At 38.2% G+C, this 23,244-nt stretch overlaps 1 protein-coding gene across 1 annotated transcript in view; it reads right to left on the reverse strand.

The window, feature by feature from the left end:
• The window catches only part of FAT4 (FAT atypical cadherin 4), a 270,297-nt gene that overhangs the window by 87,161 nt on the left and 159,892 nt on the right, over nt 1-23,244 (reverse strand). Inside the window, exon 2 of the mRNA XM_075615613.1 lies at nt 1,891-2,022. Within this exon, the coding sequence (XP_075471728.1) occupies nt 1,891-2,022 (132 nt within the window). The remainder of the gene's footprint in view (nt 1-1,890; nt 2,023-23,244) is intronic.

The following is a 23,244-nucleotide window of genomic DNA, read 5'->3' on the forward strand; positions in this document are numbered from 1 at the left end:
GGTGCTTTAACCCATAACAGAGCTTGATGAATCTGGGAGAAGGTATGATATAAACGTTATTACAAATTATAGCCCACTCCAGTGCTGTCGGCACCTGCAATTAGATTAAGTTTTTGTTTGTAAACATTGATAAACTGACTCTTTGAATGGTGAATGCCACACTCTATGTGATCTATGCAACTTAAATGCAAGAAGCATCTGCTTTAGCAATTAATTCATGTCTATTTTTTTTTTTTGTGGCAATTTTTGATGTGCATGTCTTCTGTGACATCCCTAATCACAACTGCCTATCCCACTTAATGTCAGAGGACATTACTCTCCATATTACAAACATCTGATATAAACATTTGGGGAGGAGAAAGCTTACAAATATTGACAGAACACAGACAAAAAGTAGCACATGCTAATTTAACCTTTTTCACATGTTCTATTCATATTCCCAGATCCAGCTGCATGCATTAGAGAAAAAAAACACACACCAGTTGTAAGAGATATCAAGACAGCACTCTCCTCTTCTTTTGCTAATTTTTCTTCAAGGGTGACCCGGTGACCCAGTTTTTCAACAGAGTGGTTCCACTTTTCTGAAAATATTATGCCCCTAATATTGACCACCTATGAGGATTCTTGAGACCCTCGCAGTATCAGCTTTCAACTCACTTGTCTGCTTCCTGATGGTGAGCTAATCAATACCAGTGAAAAATAACATTTCTGTTACTCATTGGCTTGTCCATTGATCAAGAGGGAAGTTGTTCTCAAACTGAGAGGGGTTCCTGGCATGGGACAATTGTGTTCACACACTGGATAACCTCCCAGTTACTGAACAACAATCTTATCCACAAGTGATATAGGAATCAAGTGGCATAAAGGTTGATTTCTTATCTGTGAGTTACATCTTGAGTTGTACCAAAAGTAGAAGTCACAAAACATTTGACAGAAAGGATCATAGTAAATCACTTGAATTTGGAGCAGAAGTTGATGATTTCTGTATATTCTCACATGCAGATTATCACTTAAATAGTATTTAAGTAGAAGTTACATTTTAGAACTGGGATACAGCTCAAATGAATGTATTCCAACATATGCTTTTTCAGTACTGTATGTTGCAATATAATGAGTACCATCCCTTACTTACAATGTAATTTGTGTGCCTGAGGCTCAGGAAGACAAATGGAGTTAAAGCAGCATTTCATTCAAAATCCTATGGGGTTTTTTTTTCTTTTTTTTTTTTTTTTAAATAACAGTTGTGTAGTATTAGATAATACTTGCTGCATTTCTTTCACTCTATATGGCCTTTTTAATGATTTTTTCCATGTATTAAGCATCCTTGGGTAGCTAGAGCACCTATTTAGGAAGCTGCACAACTTCCTCTCCTGAAATACACAGCCATGTTGTGTGTCCTGAGCAGCAGGATTTTCGCCGATCTAACACGGGAGAGCAGATCGATCGGCAGCTTCGATATTTGCATTGCTGTAAACACAAAGAACTAGTGTATTTATTATAACAAATAAAAAAAATTGAGCAAGAGAAAATGCTCCCAATGCTAACAGCGGTAGCACCAATCCGTAGCACTATAGCATGGAGACTCTCATTGAATGAGCAATAATTCCCCATCAGCACTATCACAGTTCCTCAATGTGACTTAAATAAGGACAGAATGAGCTATTGTGATATAAACCAGGTTTTAAACTCCAAACCCAATGCTAGTATCACTACTCAGTATATCACCAGACTAGCTTTAACTTTATTTTGTAGAATTATTTCAGTTTCTTCTTCTAAAAACAAAAAACAGCGTTCATATAAAAGTTAGTTATGCTCCATTCCATAGTACTTGCAAAGCCTTTTTTGAAGTACATGCACATTTCTTGCTCCAAGGTAAAATAATAATAATACCTCATCAGCATCTGTGGCAGTCAACTGCATTATTTTTGAGCCATCTCCAATATTCTCCTCCACAGTGAGATCGAGTATGTCTGTTGGAAAAACTGGTGGATTATCGTTGATATCTTGAAGTGTTATTTCCACCTACGAGAGACACAAAATAACGTGGTTGTTAAAAACTTGGTGAACGAGGCAGCCATATCCCATTTAAATCAGACAGTCCTTGAAAATGCATTTCCAGCTGTGGGGGACCTGTGCAGGACATGTAGTTGCATTCATGGATTCCTTGTTCTTTCAGTAGGTTGTACAGTAAAGAGTTTCTGTAACTATTATCTTTACCCACCACGACCTTACTGTGCCTGTACTGTAGCACAGTATTTTAAATTGACATACATATCTTATTATCTATGTGTTCTGAGTTCAATATTTTCTTTAGATAAACATAAATTGGCTTATTTTTCTTCCCATTATGTAAGTCAAATGATTTGAATGGACATGTTCATGACAGTTGAATTACACTGAGTATCCTTTGGAATTCTGGAAGGCTACAATAAATTAATTGTTTGCACATGTGTCCCCTTGCGGTGGATGGGCTAAAATACCCATTCTAAGACCTCGTCAACAATTACTGTTGTCATCAGTGCAACCGTGTAGATAACTCTGTATTACTCAGTCAAATGCAGTTTCATTAAATCATTTATTCAATCATACTGTAAGTCAGTTGAATAAAAATATACCAGTAGAGTAGAATATCAGTAACATTTTTAACATGATTATTTACTTTATATTTCAAATAATGGGTCCTGAAATGTCAAAACAAGAATCCACGTAACGTGGACATTTTTTTGTAACTTAAATTATCTTTGATTTGGTTTAGTTGAACTTAATCAAGCGGAAGTAAAATTCAGAGGCTCAGTAGCATGTATCTGCCAAGAGCTGGATAAAAAGGCTATTCAGCCATTGAATGTAATTGACATACAGATGAGGTGAAATAAAACGCTCTTTGATATGTTTATACATTAGCATTTCTCAGTGACAGAATACAAATTTCCTATTTTATATTAAATCATTGGACTTCTTCCTTACTTTCTTAAAAAGCTGACAAATGTTTTCCTTTAGGGACATCACAACCTACTCATTAACTTAAATCTAAACAAATGTCCCCGTTTACATGTAATGTTTATGTGCTATTCAAATATTAACAAAAGTTTCTGAAAGATACAGGCCTGGGCTATTTGTACGTTGTTTTTTTATATGCACGGTTGTTTGTTTTACAGGCTTTCAGATGCTGGCATGAAAGACTGAGCTGCTTGTTTTCTTTAACTGTTAGATGGGCTGTAGATGCCTAACTTCTGATAAGGAAAAATGAAACAGCTGCTTCATGTCTACCCTGAACGTAATTTATTCCCATACTACCAGGAGCTCTGAGTGGCCACCAGTACATGAGGACCACCAGGAAGATGTAATTTAGCTGCAGTTTGTCTGCATTTGGTAACATTTAACCCCTACCACTCAGTGTTTTGCAACTCTCCCCAGATTCTAAGGGTTAAGAAGCAGGATTGTTGGGAAAACCTACTCCATTCAATTATAAAAGGTTATTATATTATTTTTTGTCACCAAAAATAAGATGCTAATACCCTTGCCTTTCCTACATTTTATGACGGTACTCTAAGCAATTCTGCAATACGGCACACTGTTTTATAGATTGCAATATGCAGTGTTGAAGCAATATACTGTAGTGCAGGTGATTTAAACAACTTCTGCATGGCTTAAAAGTCAATAAAAAGAATATACAATTGTTGTTGATGTACAGTAGCAGCATTGCAACCTATAGCCTGGACTAGAGGATTAAATGATGTGACAGAACTGAAAATATTTATGGTATATATGCAACTTTGTATAAAGAAGAATAAACACCACAGAATAAAGCCACATCTGTCAACTAATTGCAGATAAAAAAAGTAATAATGATGCAGTCACAGGTTTGTATACTCGTTTATGTAGTAACACAGGAGGGAGAGGGAGTATGTGGTATGATACCTTCTATTGGACCAACAAGTAGTTGATATGTTACAAGCTTTCGAACCTCTCAGGACTGACAAGTTTTGACTGACCCAGGTTTGAAAGCTTGTAGCTTGTTGCAACTACAACACACATCACTGCGAAATGCTCAAAGAACTAGATTGGTCATCACTAGAGTCTAGGAGCAAAGTTCACCTTTCCTGTCTTGCTTTTAAATTCTTCATGGGCAAGCTACCCAGCTACCTGAACAAGCTCCTCACCCCTACCACATGCAGCACTTATCACCTGAGATCAGACTCCAAAAGACTGTTCATGGTCCCAAGGCTCAACAAAGTATCCGGACGTTCCTCCTTCTCTTACCGTGCACCCCAAAACTGGAACAACCTACCGGAGACTCTCACATCCACCACCAGTTTAAGTTCTTTCAAATCTAAGGCTGTCTCACATTTTAATCTGGTCTGTAACTGTTTCATACGCTCATAATATATATTTTAACTGTGCACGCAATGTCTTGTATATACTGTAATGTATACCCTGTTCATTTATGTAACTGTATTTGTAACCATGTATTATTTGTCTTACTCTGTGCCCAGGACATACTTGAAAACGAGAGGTAACTCTCAATATATTACTTCCTGGTAAAATATTTTATAAATAAATATTAACTACTTGTTGGTCCAATAAAAGGTATCATACCACTTACTCCCTCTCCCTCCTTTGTTACTACATGGAAGAAAGGACCAACACGGCTACCCACCCATCTTTGCTATATTCATTTACTGATATGTTAGCAATGCTGATATAACGTAAGCCTGAATCATTATCATACTGTTTATATTTAGTCAGTTGGCACCTATGTTAAAGCTTATGTTTCTGCCATGAATTTCTAGCACACCACCATAAACTGTCATTGCAATGTTCTCTCTCTTGATGATAATATCCATCTTTGTACCGTTTGCAAAACTAGAATGCTGTTACCCTTTGACTCCAGGTATAAAATGCAGTTTCTTGTTTGTCTTTAAAAATTTCCAAAAAACAGTATTCCAACTACCTAAGCAATTTACTTTAGGGTTGTTGCTTGCTTTCCACACGTCTAATACAAGAGCTATCCTCTCTTCATTACCACACAGGGCCTTATTCTTTCAGAATGGGTTACGTGACTCCCCCAAGACCCCGGTCAGTATCAGAACACTCAGTTCAGGCGATCCCATTTCAGTTCATTTCTATAGTTGTTTCTATTCACTGAAATGTCTCTTATGTATCGTACTGGTATTGGAACCCAGTAAATGAGATATTAGGGTCAATAAAATAGAAAACAACTTTTAGAATAAATATATATTAATATGTACATATGTGTATTTCAGCAGACTCTAGCAGAATGGTTTAGAATATGTTTTATAGAATGTAGCCAGTAAAGTCAGTATTCGGTTTATGTTAAGCTAAAAGTGTCAGTTTGACAGCTACAGCTCCATGGCACATTCATACCAGGATTGCTGCACATCATTTACTTATACCCAGTAGTTTGACACCTCATCATCAGAGCGCCAATGTAAACATTCCAACCATGCTTGAGAAATAAACAGGAAACATCACTATTTTGCTTATTTTTACCCTTTGTGTTTTTTTTCTAGTTTTATCCAATAATATTCACACATTAATGAAAAAGAGGGGGTTGCTGCAAAATTAAGAAAATCAGCATTTTTTGTGATTCTGAATGTGTTTGTTAAAGATTTTTCAAATGCTTAGTATATTTTATGGTGTAAAAATTTAGTAAGAGATGATGCAGAGCTCATATTTAGCCTTAGGTAAGACACCAATTACTACACCTTATGTTTACCAGAGGATACCCAGACAAACACGCACATGTGGACATAGACAAGCAGACCATCACAGAAACACAGAGACTGACAGATAAAAACACAGTGACTCCTCCCCACACACAGAAAGATGAACATAAAGGGACAGACACATCGACAGAGGGTACCCATACACACAATTGAGTATGCAGAGACAGGCACACACATATATACACAGAGACTGATATACTGTACACAACAGGACTCATGGAAACACATAGTGAGTGGCTTTAAAAAATGGGATTGCTGTGATATATAAGCTGATCAATAAAATGGCAATATTTTATGACATTAGTCCAATATCAGCAGATATCAATCAGTTCAGTGAAAAACATGTGAATAAGTAATTTTGCATTAATGACTCATTTGTATGCTCATTTAAACATGAGGTGTTAAAAATACCTCTGACATATTGTTACGGTAAAAAGCTGGCTATATGGATTCAGTGAATAGGTCGATACAGTGCATACGGTTATGTAGGTGAGTGGAGCACAGTCCAACGAAATCCGGAACAGGATAGAGCAAATAAGAAAAAATTCCAGGCCAACTCCAAAATAAGCAGATCAATTTATTAGCAAGCTAATGCCAAAAGAACAGGGGCTTCACGAAAGCATCTACACGTTTCGTGCAAAGAGCACTTTATCAAGAGATAAAGTGCTCTTTTCACGAAACGCGTAGGTGCATTCGTGAAGCCACTGTACTTTTGGCATTAGCTTGCTAATAAATTGATCTGTTTATTTTGGAGTTGGCCTGCATGGACGTCGAGGATACAGTGGACGTCCTGATAAAGTATACAGGTAACGGGCTACACCGCCCTATTATATATCCTGTCTATGCCGGACATTGTCATTTAGACTTTACTATTTGGATTATTATTGTGTACCATCAACTGCGGTAGTCATGTGGACATCGTTAGGTGCATATCCATTTTAGTATTTGTATTCATTCATTAAGGACGTTGCATGAGTATCTGGACATTTATCCATACACATGTTATACAAACCATATTGGACTAATGGAGCACTACATTCTACTGTTCTATCGATACAGTGGCTTAGCTAGACATGTGCGGGCCCCCGGGCAAAAATTATTTTCAGGGCCCCCTTATGAGTGAACATATTCTGTAGATTCAGGAGTTTCCGCAAACTGACACACAAACACACACAGCAAATTGACACACACACACACAGCAAATTGACACACACATGCACAAACTGACACACTAACTACCAACAGACACACAAACACACAGAGCAAATTGACACACAAATACACACAGCATACGTTTCCAAAGCAACACATGGTAACTCTGCCCCCTGATGTCACGGAGAGCAGGGGCGGGCCTGGCTCTGCAGCTCTCTACCTCAGTTCCGCAACCCCATCTCTGCTGCCTGCTCTCTGCAACCCCCCGCCCCCTCTCACCACTCACTGCTCCCGATTCAGCCAGCAAGTTGCTGTTAAGGAGCCTGGAGGAGGAAGGGAACCCTGACTTATATGGTCATCGGCTAGACTGCTGGGCTAAATGTCTCGGCTATTCCCCCTGTCAGCGACCCTGAGTGGGCCCCCCAAGAGCACGGGCCCCCGGGCTTTGCCCGGGCTATAGCTATGCCCCTGGCTCGATAACTATCTCTGCTAACAGCTTTAATTTTTTTTACTGTCCCCTTAGTGAAATTAGGTAAAAGACAGAAGCATGCACACAGAGAGCAACTTCATTAATTATCTATAGAAGGAAGATGACCTTCAAAACATTATATATATATATATATTATATATATATATATATATATATATATATATATATATATATATATATATATATAACATTTTCTTTTGTATCAGTCTGAAGAAAGGACCTTTTTGGTCCTGAAAGCTTGCACTCTTTTTAACTTCAAGTAAGCTATTAAAACTATGTATGTGTATTCACACCAACTGCCACACTTCATGATCATGGATTAGTTCATGGTATTAAACTTGGGATGTCATGTGTAATATGTACCAAGAATGCCGAATAGGCAAATTGACAGGGTGATTATAGTTCATCGGAGTGGAAAGTTATAGTTCAGTGCCTTTTCTGTCACTGTACAATAATTCATTTTACTTTCCTTTTTAATTCATTACTTGTACTGCTATTTACTTTTCTCTGCTATAACACATATGCTAAACCTTAGGTTAGGGTTACGGGTCAAAGACCGATGATATCGCTACATTTTTATACCTTTGTCATCACTCATGGAGAATAAAAGTGTTTCTTCCACTTAGGTTTTTTTTTAAGGGATAACTGTTTCAAGAATATGTGCACAAAAGGTGATACTGCTTCATTTTCCACATACTGTACAACCAAAACACAAGGAAAACACAATTTCAAGTATGGATCCAGATCCTATTTACTTCAATTCAACAACAAAATGGGGACAATAGAAATTAAACACATTAAAAACATTAAAAACAAAAAAAAACCAAGGCTGTACTTTTACTCTATTAAGAATGGTATAGACTATATGAAGGGAATTTAATCCCCGAGTTCAAAGTACACACAGTTAATTACAGAGTCAAAAAATACTCCTTAACATTCATGCTGATTAAAAGCAAAGACACTGAGATTAATAGATGGCTAGGAATGCTATCTGAAAATACAGTACATTCAAAAGTGGAGACAGTCATATTTCAAATTGAAGTAAACTTGAAATACTACTGAAACCAATTACTCCCAGTCCTTAAGTTATCGTTCATGGCACAAACATGCAGAACACATAGAAAAGCCATCTGATGAACGACTATAAAAGAGGTCAAACTGGCATGGAAAAACAATTATGACCCATGCAGTGAAAGGACGTAATAAGCATAGTTGCTAACAGTGTATTATGGATTTAAAGTACACTTATTAAGTAGAAATAGCCATGTTAGTTCAGTTGCGATAGTGCAGAGTAAATGACTACTTCAGTATTAGGTGATACCTTTCTTATTTGGACTAACAGTTTTTCACAAACGGCACACCTGTGAGCACGACTTGTATACAAGGGTTCATACACACCGCTATCTAACCGATTCACTTTTCATCTGCGTAAGGTCCCTCAAATGAATAATATCTACCCTCAAGCCATCACAATATATTTTTACTTCGCTTCCACCACCAATTATTGTCTTACAGTATAATATCACTTGTTAGTCCAAATAAAAAGGTTTCACCTACTACTAAAGTACACTTACAAACTCAGTTACTGACATTACTTTTCTGGATAGTTTTGATAATAAAGCATACAATAATCTACAGACCTGTACCTAATCATTGTAATAATTGAGAAATATTACCCTTGAAAACAACTTTATAAATCATTGCTGGACCTATGTAAGTGTATTTCAAACTTCTCCTGCATTGAAAGGGTAAACAATTACAGAGTACTGTCTCTGTACGTTCTCCCTACCTACTGCTGCGGCACAGTTTATTCGAGCATTTGCCCGTTCTGTGCCGCAGCAGTAGCCTGGCGCGCGCCCGAGTGTGACGGGCGCGCGCCGAAGCAGCGGAAGAGCGCCCTCCGATCGGGGCGCTCTCCCTCCCGCTGCCGGGTCTGCCGGGTCCCCCGGAACCCCCTGCCGCCGTCCCGCAGATCGCGGGACACCAGGGCTCCCTCGGGGAGCCCTGGACGCGCGTGCAGGGGGCGCAGGCTCCCGAAGACGCGTGACCGCGCGTCTATGACGCGCGGCACGCCGAGGGGCGGCCACTAGCAAGCCGGGAAATCTCCCGGCTTGCGGATCTGGCCGCACTGCGATAAAGTGTGTCGCCAGTGTACCAATTAGACTGTAAGCTCCTCGGGGCAGGGACTCCTCTTTCGAAATGTTACTTTTATGTCTAAAGCACTTATTCCCATGATCTGTTATTTATATTATCTGTTATTTATTTGATTACCACATGTATTACTACTGTGAAGCGCTATGTACACTAATGGCGCTATATAAATAAAGACATACAATACAATACAGTACACTGCCCTAGTCATTGTGTATTACAATTATTGGAGGTGAATAGAAATTGCTACATGTGATTCTGTTTTTAGGAGAACCCTCACAGATTATTTTTTTAAAGATAATCCCATGTGCTCTGCAACATAAAAGTGCTGGCCACTTATTTAATAAAATGAAAGCACTAAAACATGCAATACTTTTTCTACTATTTCAACATTTGGTTCAAAATATAATATAGGTTAAGATAGGTCATGAAAACCTAATTTAAAAACGCACAATAACAAACAGCATGCAATATATTAAGTGAGCTACTTCTATTAGTGGCTATTTGTGGCTGTAGCTAGGGGAGGAGTGCTGCAATACCTCTAAAGGTGCAGTTCTAAGAAACTTATTTGGCATGGCAGGTACAGTATTATTTAACACCCTAAAACTATTGTTTCACACGTACATTTCTCCAAAATAGAAAATGACTGGAGTATTTCAGAATAAAACACAACATCAACCTACCTACATACCTATTAGATTGTAAGATCCTCGGAGCAGGGACTCCTCTTCCTTAATGTTACTTTTATGTCTGAAGCACTTATTCCCATGACCTGTTATTTATATTATTTGTTATTTATATGATTACAACGTGTATTACTACTGTGAAGCGCTATGTACATTTATGGCGCTATATAAATAAAGACATACAATACAATACAAGATGCAGATTTAAACATAAAGGCAAATCGGAAAAAAGAACATATTTTGTGAGCTGCAAATGTAACCAAGTTACCCAGTAGCACTGTTACTTTCTTTCCATTAAAAAGGTATTGCCTAAAAGCTCTGATACAACCTATCTTCTCACGCATGACATTATTGTGGACTGCCCATGCAGCACTAGATTTTATTTAAAGCCATTTTTGGAATTACTTTTCAAAAGACCGCTATTATGTGTGCACAGTAGAGAGAAAGTAAGAAATTCAGACTCTGGCAGTGAATGCTTTGACATCTGGATTGTTTTACAGAGAAGAAATAGTTTTCAGATGTTTTTACTCTGTAGCCTGCTTCACTTTTTGTTTTCCAGTGCAGAAGGCTGAGTTGTGTGGTGCTGTTAGACAATTGAGTAAGGAATAAGAATAAGGAATATGTAATCCACTGACTACTGTAGGAAATTCTGCATAACCCTATTACTTTCATCACGGGAGGGTCTCTAGAACAGACTGAAAACTCAAATACAGTACATCCCAGTCTCATCTATAGACATCATTTCAGAAAGAAACTGGTTTCTTCAAAAGTTATTTTCATGAGTAAGAGATACTGTAGCAAAGGAAGTACCAGTTTTCCTTTTGAATCTTTCACAACTAGTACAGAACTCAAAAGAGTAGAGTAGATTAGGCCAGCTCAAGCCCACAAATTCCTGTCTCTAATGTTTGTTTCTACGCCAGAAGCCTCAATCCTCAGTACATCAAGAGTGCTCTGCACAGGAGGTCACTTGTCAGTTTAACATGAAGCAGTCGCCTGTCTTGATGAACACACTGACTGATGTGAAACTGATGGGGACTGAAAACTCACCAGGACACTCCTGAAAGAAAATCAGTTAGCAAGTTCAACCCTAATTGACTCTTGGTTTTCTACTCAAGCCCCACTAGTCTTATAGTTACTACTCCTACTTGTTGACATTTTACAACACGTCTTTTTATTCAGTTTACCCAAATAGATGCTCGCAATTTGAGGTACACAACAGGTAGAAATGCATTCCGCCTCATAAAACTAAAGTCCCATATTTATTTATTTAGTCAAGAGACATAAAGATGAAGTACTGTGAAGTATAAAAAGAAGGAAGGTTAGGGAGTGATCAACTTAAACCATACTAATTGAAATAATAAATTAATAAATCCAATCGATAATTGTGAAATGGGTGCAAACTGTGAACTGAAAAGTGAATCAGTAAAAATGAAGAGTACAAGGTGATTATACCCCAAAGAAAATTCACTTAAATGCACACCACTAATTAAGATATAACCTTTATTTTATTACTTAAAACATATATTACCGAGTGTGTATGTAACAGTGTTCAAAAAGAAATTAAATCAAATAACACATGCACCAGAGTCTCCTCTCATATATAAACACTCCTACTCAGTAATAGTAGTAGGGTGATGGGGGCTGAATGGTGCAATCAGCCAGGTGAAAACCCACCAGATCAGTGAATAGCACAGATGGTATATTGATAGTGTTAACAGTGGAGATTAGTTAGTAGGTGTTACATCACTAGTTGTTAAATCAACACCAATAGAGTACTTAGTATAATATAGTAACAGGGTTCTAAAAGGGAGTTGCTATTAGGCACATAGGTATCCTATTGATACTCTATAGTACTACCCACACTGCACTTGTATGGATAATAAACGTGTGTATATATATATTGCAGTGGAATAAATTAATGCAGCCGCAGGTACTACTAGAATCCACACCAGAGTGCCCTTTGCAACCCCTGCACAGCATGAATGCACTTATAGCGTGTTAACAGCACAAGTACATCAGGAGGCACAATGTAAACCTCCAATAATACTTGGTGGAGAGCTTATACACTTCCCTCACTGTTGGAATACGATTAGACACTAACCTAATAGCATATAGATCAGTGCTATAGCTTATATATGCTATTAGGTTAGTGTCTAATCATATTCCAACAGTGAGGGAAGTGTATAAGCTCTCCACCAAGTATTATTGGAGGTTTACATTGTGCCTCCTGATGTACTTGTGCTGTTAACACGCTATAAGTGCATTCATGCTGTGCAGGGGTTGCAAAGGGCACTCTGGTGTGGATTCTAGTGGTACCTGCGGCTGCATTCATTTATTCCACTGCAATATATATATACACACGTTTATTATCCATACAAGTGCAGTGTGGGTAGTACTATAGAGTATCAATGGGATACCTATGTGCCTAATAGCAACTCCCTTTTAGCACCCTGTTATTATATTATACTAAGTACTCTATCGGTGGTGATTTAACAACAAGTGATGTAACACCTACTAACTAATCTCCACTGTTAACACTATCAATATACCATCTGTGCTATTCACTGATCTGGTGGGTTTTCACCTGGCCGATTGCACCATTCAGCCCCCATCACCCTACTACTATTACTGGGTAGGAGTGTTTATATATGAGAGGAGACTCTGGTGCATGTGTTATTTGATTTAATTTCTTTATAAACACTGTTACATACACACTCGGTAATATATGTTTTAAGTAATAAAATAAAGGTTATATCTTAATTAGTGGTGTGCATTTAAGTGAATTTTCTTCGGGGTACAATCACCTTGTACTCTTCATTTTTACTGTGAAGTATAATGCTGAATTAATAACAATACAAAAAAGTGAGCTTACAAGTAGGTGAACATATTTACCACTGAACATCATGAGGACTGGCACTAGTCTAGGGACCGTTATAAAGTTCAGTCAATATCCTCACCACCACTTTGCTTGTTTTCTAAGGTAGATTATTGTAGCCCTCTTTCCTGCTGATATGGAGAGACTACTAGTGCTGTATGTACCTGCTGGCTCAGCAAGATCTGGGCCTCCGCTAACTGAGAGCCTGGGGTAATATTAGGTTCTTGGCAGCGCCTCCACTTACCCAGGATCCCCAATAAGTGAGATTCCCCTAGGTAAGAATAATGATAACACACCTTAACTTTGTAACCTTTTACGAATACGTAATTGCATAACCTTAGCTTACACCTATTAAGAATAACACACATATAGTACCGTATAGGAATAGCTGATATTCAGTAATATACACCAGTGGCCTGGCCACTCTCCCCATTGAGTAATGTCACTTCCCACCACGGCGTGCACCCCACACCATGTCCAATGTATACTCAGTCCCTTGGTCACTCAACCCAGTGTCCCCAAAGAACCCTCCCCCAAGGCGGGATCAGCGCCTGATGGTACCGGTGTTGGTGCACTTATTAAATACCTTCCGGCTACTCCAGCAGCCAGCAACAGACTTCAAAAAGGATCCGCCGATCCTGCTTAGTCTCTCACGAGTTGGTGATGTCCAGCAGCTTGTGCCCAAACCACTGTTCACACACCGCAGCTCCGGGAACACTGTGTTTCTATCTGCTACTACAGTAAGGGAATATGATGTCTCTCTCTCTCTAGGGCTTTCCCTGCAGCACCACAAGCTAATGGTGACTCAGGGTCTGCACTGGGCCTGAGGGGAAATCTGGCCTACGCAGGTGGGTCACTGACCCCCTGCACACATAAAACCTCTCCCCTTGCTCCTCTGGTGCCCTCTGCTAGCGTGGTCGCTCCGCCACGCATCCCATTCCTGCCTGCCAGCAATCCCTGCACTCCTATTTGTTCCCTGGTGTCAGGTGGCTCTGCTGAGGCTCCTGGGAATTGTAGTTTAACTTCAGAGCCTCCTGGTGATTGGCCAGTCATTCACACGCTTACACTGAGCATGCGCGAACTCTCTCCGTGCCTTCCTGGTCGCGCCTGAGTATTGCGCAATGGCCAACAACATGGCGGCGCCCTGTGCTATCGGGCCACCGCGGAACCTCCGAATGCTCCCTCACAGCACCTCCCGTGATTGCACCCTGCAGCGGAGGTACAGAGGGAATACCAGAACACCCCTACATTATGTTCACCGCAAACAAGACTTAAAGAGTTCTCCTCTTCTCTTTATTAAAAAGGGTATTTTTGTATTCATTTTTCAAATATATCCTACAAATAGTTCTACATATTATAAGCCAAAGTTTGGCATTTTACTGCCCTTATCTATTTCTTATCCTGCACCTTTATTTATTTGGTGCTCCAATTTGGAGGCAGCATGAATAAATCTGATTTTACCCCTAGGAGCAACTATAGCAAACCAAACAGACAAACAGCCTTGATCATTTAGAGTCCCTACTATACATCAAGACAAAGTACCATTTTCAGATTTTAAAAAATTATTTAAAACGCTAATACTGTTTATTTATTTTTTATTAAACAAGGCATGAATCCCCTGATTGCATCCAATTAAACATATTACTGTCACTAATTCAGTTTGGTCTTACATGAGACTACATTTAAAACATTGATATCATTGTCCTCACATGTCTTGAATAAGCCACAGAACTGTCGATTGAAAACAAAAAGACAGATGCTACAGTAATGCTGAATGTGGCTAAATAGCAGATGTGGCAAAAGTTGGACTTTTTATTGGCAAGATTTTATTAATACATAGCTAGACAGTACTCTGTGCTACTAACCAGCATGTCAGTGTGTGCTCTGTAAAGGTGCCATATAATAACGTATGATTTTTATTTTTTTAAAGGAGCTTTTCTTCCATCATCCAGTTGCCAGCAATCCTTTAAGGGATCCAATATATATTTGAAAATATTAAGGCAGCAATCCCCATAAATAGTTTTTTTGTTACCTTAAAAGGGAGGGGGGGGGGGGCTACAGGGGCAGTAAAATGAACTGTATAAATGGTATATATTTTCTTGCCAAAAACTACGAATATGGCCACTAGGGTCACCAATAGAAGCTATAACGTCATCATTTGATGATGTTGCCAATTTCTATTGGTGACCCTGGCAGCCATATTTGAGTGCTTTGTAATTGCAGACCTAGTGGCCATATTGAAGGGGTTAATTTAGTAGTTAACGAGGGGTCCCTGGAAACGAAAGCAGTGTGGTTCAACTCCGCGGATTGATGACTTTTAATATGAGGTTTTATATGTCATTTAGATTTGCTTGGCTAATAGTAAAAAAAAGTATGTTACAAATAATTTTAATCAATTCATTATGTTCATGAAGGAAAACATGTACACACATCTGCGCCCATACATAAAAAAGCAAACATATACATGTGGATTCACAGACATATAACACGCATACACAAATAAAGGCAAGCACATATATCATGCATACCTATGCACAAAGACTGGGACATGGAAGCAACATGAGTGGAGATAACAGCACATAAATGTAGCATGTGCATACACATACCTAATATGAGGGCATGTTAGCAGTTGTAGTTATAGTGGATTTACATATATATTTATACACATAGGGGCCTATTCTAGTAGCTCCGAAGTTGTGATTGCCAAACCGTAGCAGAAGTAGTGAAATGAAATGTTAGAAAAATGGTATTCTCCATTGCAAACCGCTTCTTCTAAACCACATCTAAAAAGGAGTGCCAGTCTTCTCAGATTGTACTTGCTTTAGAAGCAGAATGACCAGAGGTGGTGTCAACTCCATCCCCAGTCTGATATATGGGATTTGCTCTCTCAGACAATCCCATATTTCTGGCTCTGCGTGTAACTCACCATACCAATCTCGCCACCATTTAGGTACAGGTAGTGTTAAAAAAAAATTGAGCTTTAGATGCGGTTTGCATAACGGAGCTACCAAAATAGCAGATGTGGGAAAAAAATGTGAGACGGAGGTTTTATGACAAACTGATCAGATTGGCAGAGCCAGAGTGAGAGCGCTTCTAAAATAGACTTTTAGACACGGATTTGACATGAGAGAAGGGCTTACAGAATAGAAAGCCTGCCAATCCACTTCTAAAGTGTACTTTAGAAGCGGTTTGTCATACTACAGATCTAATAGCATAGGCCCCATTCACTGTTACCCCATATTACATTCCCCTCTTATGTGTCCTTACTGTCTGGGCCGCTTTTGCATTTCAATAGAGTATATAGCCTTTTATGTCTGTAATTTTCACACTAGGCTACTTGTTTCTACCTTATTTTTTTCCCCACTTCCTCTCCACACCCGTTGCAACCAAATGTCCTTCTTACAAACACTGTATATAATATTATGTTTCTGTATTTCTGCCAAAACCGATGAGGGACCCTGAGATGTTCGAAAGCTTGTAACATTTCGACTACTTGTTGTTCCAATAAAAATTGTCATACCACCTATTCCCTCTCTCTCCTTTACTACTAAATTGTAGCAACGTGTCCGAAAAGTAATCACTCTTTTCTAAAAGTGGACAGAAAACAAAAAAAAATATCTACTGCTCAACCTATTTCATAAAATATAGTAACCAGTGTGAGGCTGATGGTGCATAAGGGAATATAAGGCTTATATACACAAACCTACAAGTGGTCTTAAAAATACAGAGAATTGGTTTTACGGCAGGTCAAGCCACTGACCATACTTTGTTTTTATGTCTTCTTAAAGGACAGAAGTTATCTCAGGCCAAGATCTTGCTTTAGGAATCTGGCATCACAATTATTCTCTGGCAGTAGAAATAAACGAAAAACCCTCTTTTATGTATCTTAAAATGAATTCCTGAAAGGGATCTGCAAATACCACGGGGTGTGGCCAGGAAGATATTCCAGAACTGTGTAGATTTACTAAATATAAAGATATCATGGGTGTAACAACAATAATTACAAATGGATCTTTGTAACATTTATGATCAGATGAATTCAATATGTCCAAACACTTTGTTTATGAGGTTGCAAAGGACAGATATTCATTTATATATGCTGAGAAGGTGGTCTTGTGTTGTTTACAGTGAAAGGAGTTTTAGGATAAGGAACCTGCAATTGAGTTATGAAATCAGGAATTGAACATAGAGGTATGTGTTTTTCTATTGCATACATGGATTTCCATATTCCCAACTTCAAGCCCTCTCTGCTTGGAGAGTGATCTAATGCTATGCAGTAACACAATTAGATAACTCTGTTTTACTCCCTTTTATTTTATTAAACTGTCTGCATTTATTGTACTTTGTTTTTGTAATAATCTTTTTCTACAACCTAAGCACTGTACTATTTTTGTTTATTAAATCTAAAATTTAATAAGTAAATCTTTGGGATCTGATTGAACTTTGCACTTTTACAAAAGTATACACAAACGATGCGAGTCCCCACCAGGGGTCACAAAAGAGTCCCTCTTCATTTGCACTCATACATGGATAGGTAATATGGTTAGGCATAATAACCCGGAGTGATATACTCAAATAACGGATCTAGCACTAGAACTAACAAAGGATCCTAGGAGACTCCACTAAAAATCAAAGAATAATAACATTTTATTAACATATATGTTACATAAACAACGAAGTGAACAATTTATTTACAATGTAAATAAAATCCCCTCAGTGAGAGATAGACAGCCAAGTACATACTGGGTAAAGAGGAAAATAGTATGCCTAAGGTATGTCACGCACTAGTTGTCTAATATAATAAAATACATAAATTATACACCAGTATTTACTTATTTATTTATTTATTAAATGTTTTACCAGGAAGTAATTCATTGAGAGCTACCTCTCGTTTTCAAGTATGTCCTGGGCATAGAGTTAAGATGACAAATAATACATGGTTACAAATACATAGTTACATAAGTGAACAGGGTATACATTATGTACAAGACATTGTTTGCAAAGTTCGAGATAATATATAGTATAGGTGTATGTAACCGTTACAGACCAGATTAAAATGTGAGACAGCTTTAGTTTTGAAAGAACTTAGAATGGTGGCGGCTGCGAGAGTCTCTGGTAGATTGTTCCTGTTTTGGGGTGCACGGTAAGAGAAGGAGGAGCGGATGGATACTTTTCTGAACCTTGGGACCATGAACAGTCTTTTGGAGTCAGATCTCAGATGATAAGTGCTGCATGTGGTAGGGCTGAGGAGCTTGTTCAGATAGACGAGTAGCTTGCCCAGAAAGTATTTGAAGGCAAGACAGGAGAGCTGAACTTTGCACCTAGACTCAAGTGATGACCAATCTAGTTCTTTGAACATTTCACAGTGATGTGTGTTGTAGTTGCATTGGAGAACAAAACGACATATTGAATTGCAGAGGATATAAATTGCTAAGGTGGGTTTGGGGTGCTGAGACGTATACTATGTCCCCATAGTCGATAATTGGCATTAGCATCTGCTGTGTGATGCGCTTTCTGACCACCAGACTTAGGAAGAATTTGTTCCTGTAAAGTACACCTAGTTTGGCATAGGTTTTTGCATAGCTAAGGCTCTCTGGATGAGATGCATTGCAGCCAAAATGTGGCAGTGAGTAAAGCGTACATGCACTCACACAGCTATAGTGTATGAGATGTGTCAATTTGTGGAGTGATATCAAATACAAGCTGAAAAGACATTAAAACTACAGCAGCTGGTCACTAATCTCTTTCTCCAATAAGCTGTGGATATGAATGGAACATATATCTGATGCAGCAATTCCAAAATGACACCATGCATATGTAAAATACACATTAACAAATATAACAATCCAGGTGTCATAGGCTGGACTGACTGTTGTCTTTAAAGTACCTAAGAAAAGATACATATACAGTAATAGGTTTATACCGCCGCATATATAGCCATATATTTGAACCAAACGCTTTCCCAAAAATAATAGATAAGGCTCACAAACACTATACAAAAATATTTAGAGCGTTATCCACCAATAGACCACTCTGCTGCTCTGTTAGGGAACAGTCATGTCTCAGCAATTGTTTGCATAGTTATGTGCAACGTTGTGTACAGGGTATTATAAATGTTAAATATAGCGTTATATACAATATTTGCAGTCTGCAAATAGATATATCACATGAAATGTATAGTGAAATGGGTGTATGTGGCTCAAAATCTCTAGAGCCTAGTAAGAGCAGGTGGTGTAAAGTAAATAAGGCTAAAAAGCCACTGCCATACAACCTGTAGATTAGCTGCTCTCCAGTCCGGCTGTCATCGTCTCCCCACATGGACGTCAGCGTCATGACGTCATTATAACCCGACGTACATTTCCTGTGATCCTGTCACGCTTCATCAGAGGAAGGAGTAGTCTCTAAGAGGTTCCTGTCGTGACCTTATATACCCTCAATCATATGGGGGCAGTGATCATATTACATCAATAAGGTCATATTAGCTAATGCCTACTTCCCATTGGGAGGTGATCAAACAAAATCGAGTCACCCTTTTTTTTAAATAAATTGGTCAAGTAAAATGATACTACTAAGGTATATAAACATAATACAACTGGTATCTGAGGTAGTAAATTGGCACTATAAATAAGGGTGATACTTCAACCCCATCTCTTTGTAGGTACCATAGCCACAATATAATATCCATCAAAACCATTGTGTGTGTGTAATTCCTCTAAAGACAATACGGACAGTAGTTGCTCTTTTAATGGCTATATTCCTGGATCCCCAGCTGTAGATATCAACAAATAAAGGTTGCCATCTTTAAAATTACCCTATATTATAACAGATGTGAAACTAATAATATGTAGGGTGGGAAAATTACTAACAAAAAAACGAAAAAAAGGTGTATAATCGGTAAATCATTCACATAACAAAATACTAAAAAAATATTGCTATTATAAAAAAGGTGAAAAAATGAAACTCTGGTTGAGGCCCAGAGGACTTGTAACTTATGGATACATCTGGTCTCGTGTTACAGTAGCTGTTTATCCCAGTTGCCTTTCCAGGGCCCTAGAGGTACATGATCAATTCCATGTACATCGCTATCACCTTTATTTGCTGTTACAATATGGCGTGCCACTGGTGTGTCTAGTGAGTTCCTCATCGAGCCAATGTGTTCCAGTACCCTCACTTTAAATTGTCGATGGGTCTTACTTACATATAGTTTACCGCAATTGCAGCCCACTAGATAGATGACCCCTATCGTGAGACAGTTTATAATATCTTGTATTTCAAATCTCTGTGTTTGATTCGAGTTCCCACAACTTTTTATGGTTCTAATCAAGGAGACAGCTTTGCATCTGCCACACGAAAAACAGCTGTTTGGTTTCTTTCCCAGCTATGTCCTCACAGGTATGACTTGGAAATGGCTGTGTACTAAACGATCACGGAGATATTTTGATCTTCGGCTAACCATGTTTGGGGTTTTATTGCTGATTTTACTCAAGTCTCTATCTTCCAACAAGAGATACCAGTATTTGTTGAAAATATGGCGAATTGAGGTCCACTGGTTATTATAAGTGCCAACAAAACGTATATTGTCACTGTCTATCTTTTGTCCTGTGTTATTAGTGAGTAACTTTGATCTTGGGGTTGTGAGGGCTCGCTGATACGCTTTTTTGATGTTATTGTTACTGTATCCGCGTATTTGGAAATTATGTTTCATATCTATTGCTTTCTCTTGAAATTCAATAAATGTGGAGCAATAACGTTTCAGTCAAAGGAATTGTCCTGTCGGGATTTTTGACCATGTGGGCTTGATGTTGACTTTCAGCCCCCAGGAGACTGCTTGTAGAGGTAGGCTTTCTATATATAGTTGTTTCTATATATCCTTCACTTTTTTTCTTGATAGTGAGATCCAAGAAATCCATCTGTTCTCTATGGTGTTGGTATGTCAATTTGAGATTGTGGGCGTTTGTATTGAGTGCATCGATGAACTGATGGAGGAGTGTGTTAGTTCCACTCCATAAAATCAGCACATCGATGTATTTTGCCCACAACTCGATATGTTCCGTGAAAGGCACCATAGTGACGCTGAAGACCATCGTCTCCTCCCACCAGCCCAGATATAAATTTGCATAGGTGGGAGCACAGGTGGTCCCCATCGCGGTGCCCGTCACCTGATGAAAATATCAACTACTAAACAGAAATTAGTTCCTGGTAAGAGTGAAGGTTAATAGTCTTGAAACAAACTCATTGTGTGTCTTGGTATGTTACATATGTGTTAATAACATTTTTTATTTTTTTATTTTTAGTGGAGTCTCCAAGGAGCCTTTGTTGGTTCCAATGCTAAATCCGTTATTTGAGTATATCACTCTGGGTTATTATGCCTAACCATATTACCAATCCTATGTACAGTATGAGTGCAAATGAAGAGGGACTCTTCTGCGACCCCTTGTGGGGACTCGCATCATTTGTGTATACTTTTCTAAAAGTGAAAAGTTCAATCAGAGCCCAAAGATTTACTTATTAAATTTTACATTTAATAAACAAAAATAGTACAGTGCTTAGGTTGTAGAAAAAGATTATTACAAAAACAAAGTACAATAAATGCCGATAGTTTAATAAAATAAAAGGGAGTAAAATAGAGTTATCTAATTGTGTTACCGCATAGCATTAGATCACTGCAGAGAGGGCTTGAAGTTGGGAAGATGGACATCTTTTTAGATGGGAAAGGTATACAGGGATATACCAAATAAGTATACATGGGAAGGATGTTGATCCAGGGAGAAATCCGATTGCCAATTCTTGGAGTCAGGAAGGAATTAATTTTTCCCTTAATGGGGTTTTTTGTTTGCCTTCCTCTGGATCAATAAGTAAGTATAGATATAGGATTAAGTATCTGTTGTCTAAATTTAGCATAGGTTGAACTTGATGGACCTATGTCTTTTTTCAACCTCATCTACTATGTAACTATGTAACTAATATGGAAATCCATGTATGAAATAGAAAAAACACATACCTCTATGTTCAATTCCTGATTTCATAACTCAATTGCAGGGTCTTTATCCTTAAACTCCTTTCACTGTAAACAACATAAGGCCACCTTCTCAGCATATCCAAATTAATATCTGTCCTTTGCAACCTCATAAACAAAGTGTTTGGAAATATTGAATTCATCTGATCATAAATGTTACACAGATCCATCTGTAATTATTGTTGTTAGACCCATGAAATCTTTATATTTAGTAAATCTACACAGTTCTGGAATACCTTCCTGGCCACACCCCGTGGTATTTGCAGATCCCTTTCAGGAATTCATTTTAAGATACATAAAAGAGGGTTTTTTGTTTATTTCTACTGCCAGAGAATAATTGTGATGCCAGATTCCTAAAGCAAGATCTTGGCCTGAGATAACTTCTGTCCTTTAAAAATGCATAAAAACCGGCTTGACCTGCCGTAAAACCAATTTTCTGTATTTTTAAGATAACTTGTAGGTCAAGTTAATTGTTTGTGTCCCAGTTTAATAAAATATTGAATATTTTCATTGTATTTTCATTACAGGCCATTCTTATAGAAAAGGGTTGTTTGAGAGCATAGGAGTATGGGGGTGGGTGAAATATGTGGGTGCTACAGTGAGAGTGGTCAGGTCCCCTCAGGGGAAGGTGGCAGGAGTTACCTTCCATAGTGGTTAGTAAGACATTGCTTTGGTAGGTAAGGGTGAGCGGAGGGGAGAGTTCTTGTAGTTTGGAGTATACATTAACTCCTTTGAAGCCCTTTGTGGTCTGCTAGTCATGGGTTGGCGATGGCTAGCTGGTCACTTGGGGTATTAAGTCATAGCTAATTGTAATTGTAGCTAAGACTTATTTAAAGTAACATTATTAATCTACATTAATCCTAAAAGAGTTTAGTGAATTGGGGATATCTATGATAAGAACTAACTAGCATATAATTTGCATCTCATTTTTAATAATGACTGTTAATATTGACGCTATGCTTTTAACGTAACGTTATCCTAAGTTAACATTACTGACTTTAGTGAACAACGCATCAGTATTAACGTCATATTTAGTGCCTTAACAGAGTTTAGTGAATCCTCATAAGAGGCAGCAGATAACTAATGTTTTTGGTGGAAGAATGTATAATTAATGGAAACCACACATA

This window comes from Ascaphus truei, chromosome 1 (assembly GCF_040206685.1).
Source record: "Ascaphus truei isolate aAscTru1 chromosome 1, aAscTru1.hap1, whole genome shotgun sequence".
Lineage (NCBI taxonomy): Eukaryota > Metazoa > Chordata > Amphibia > Anura > Ascaphidae > Ascaphus > Ascaphus truei.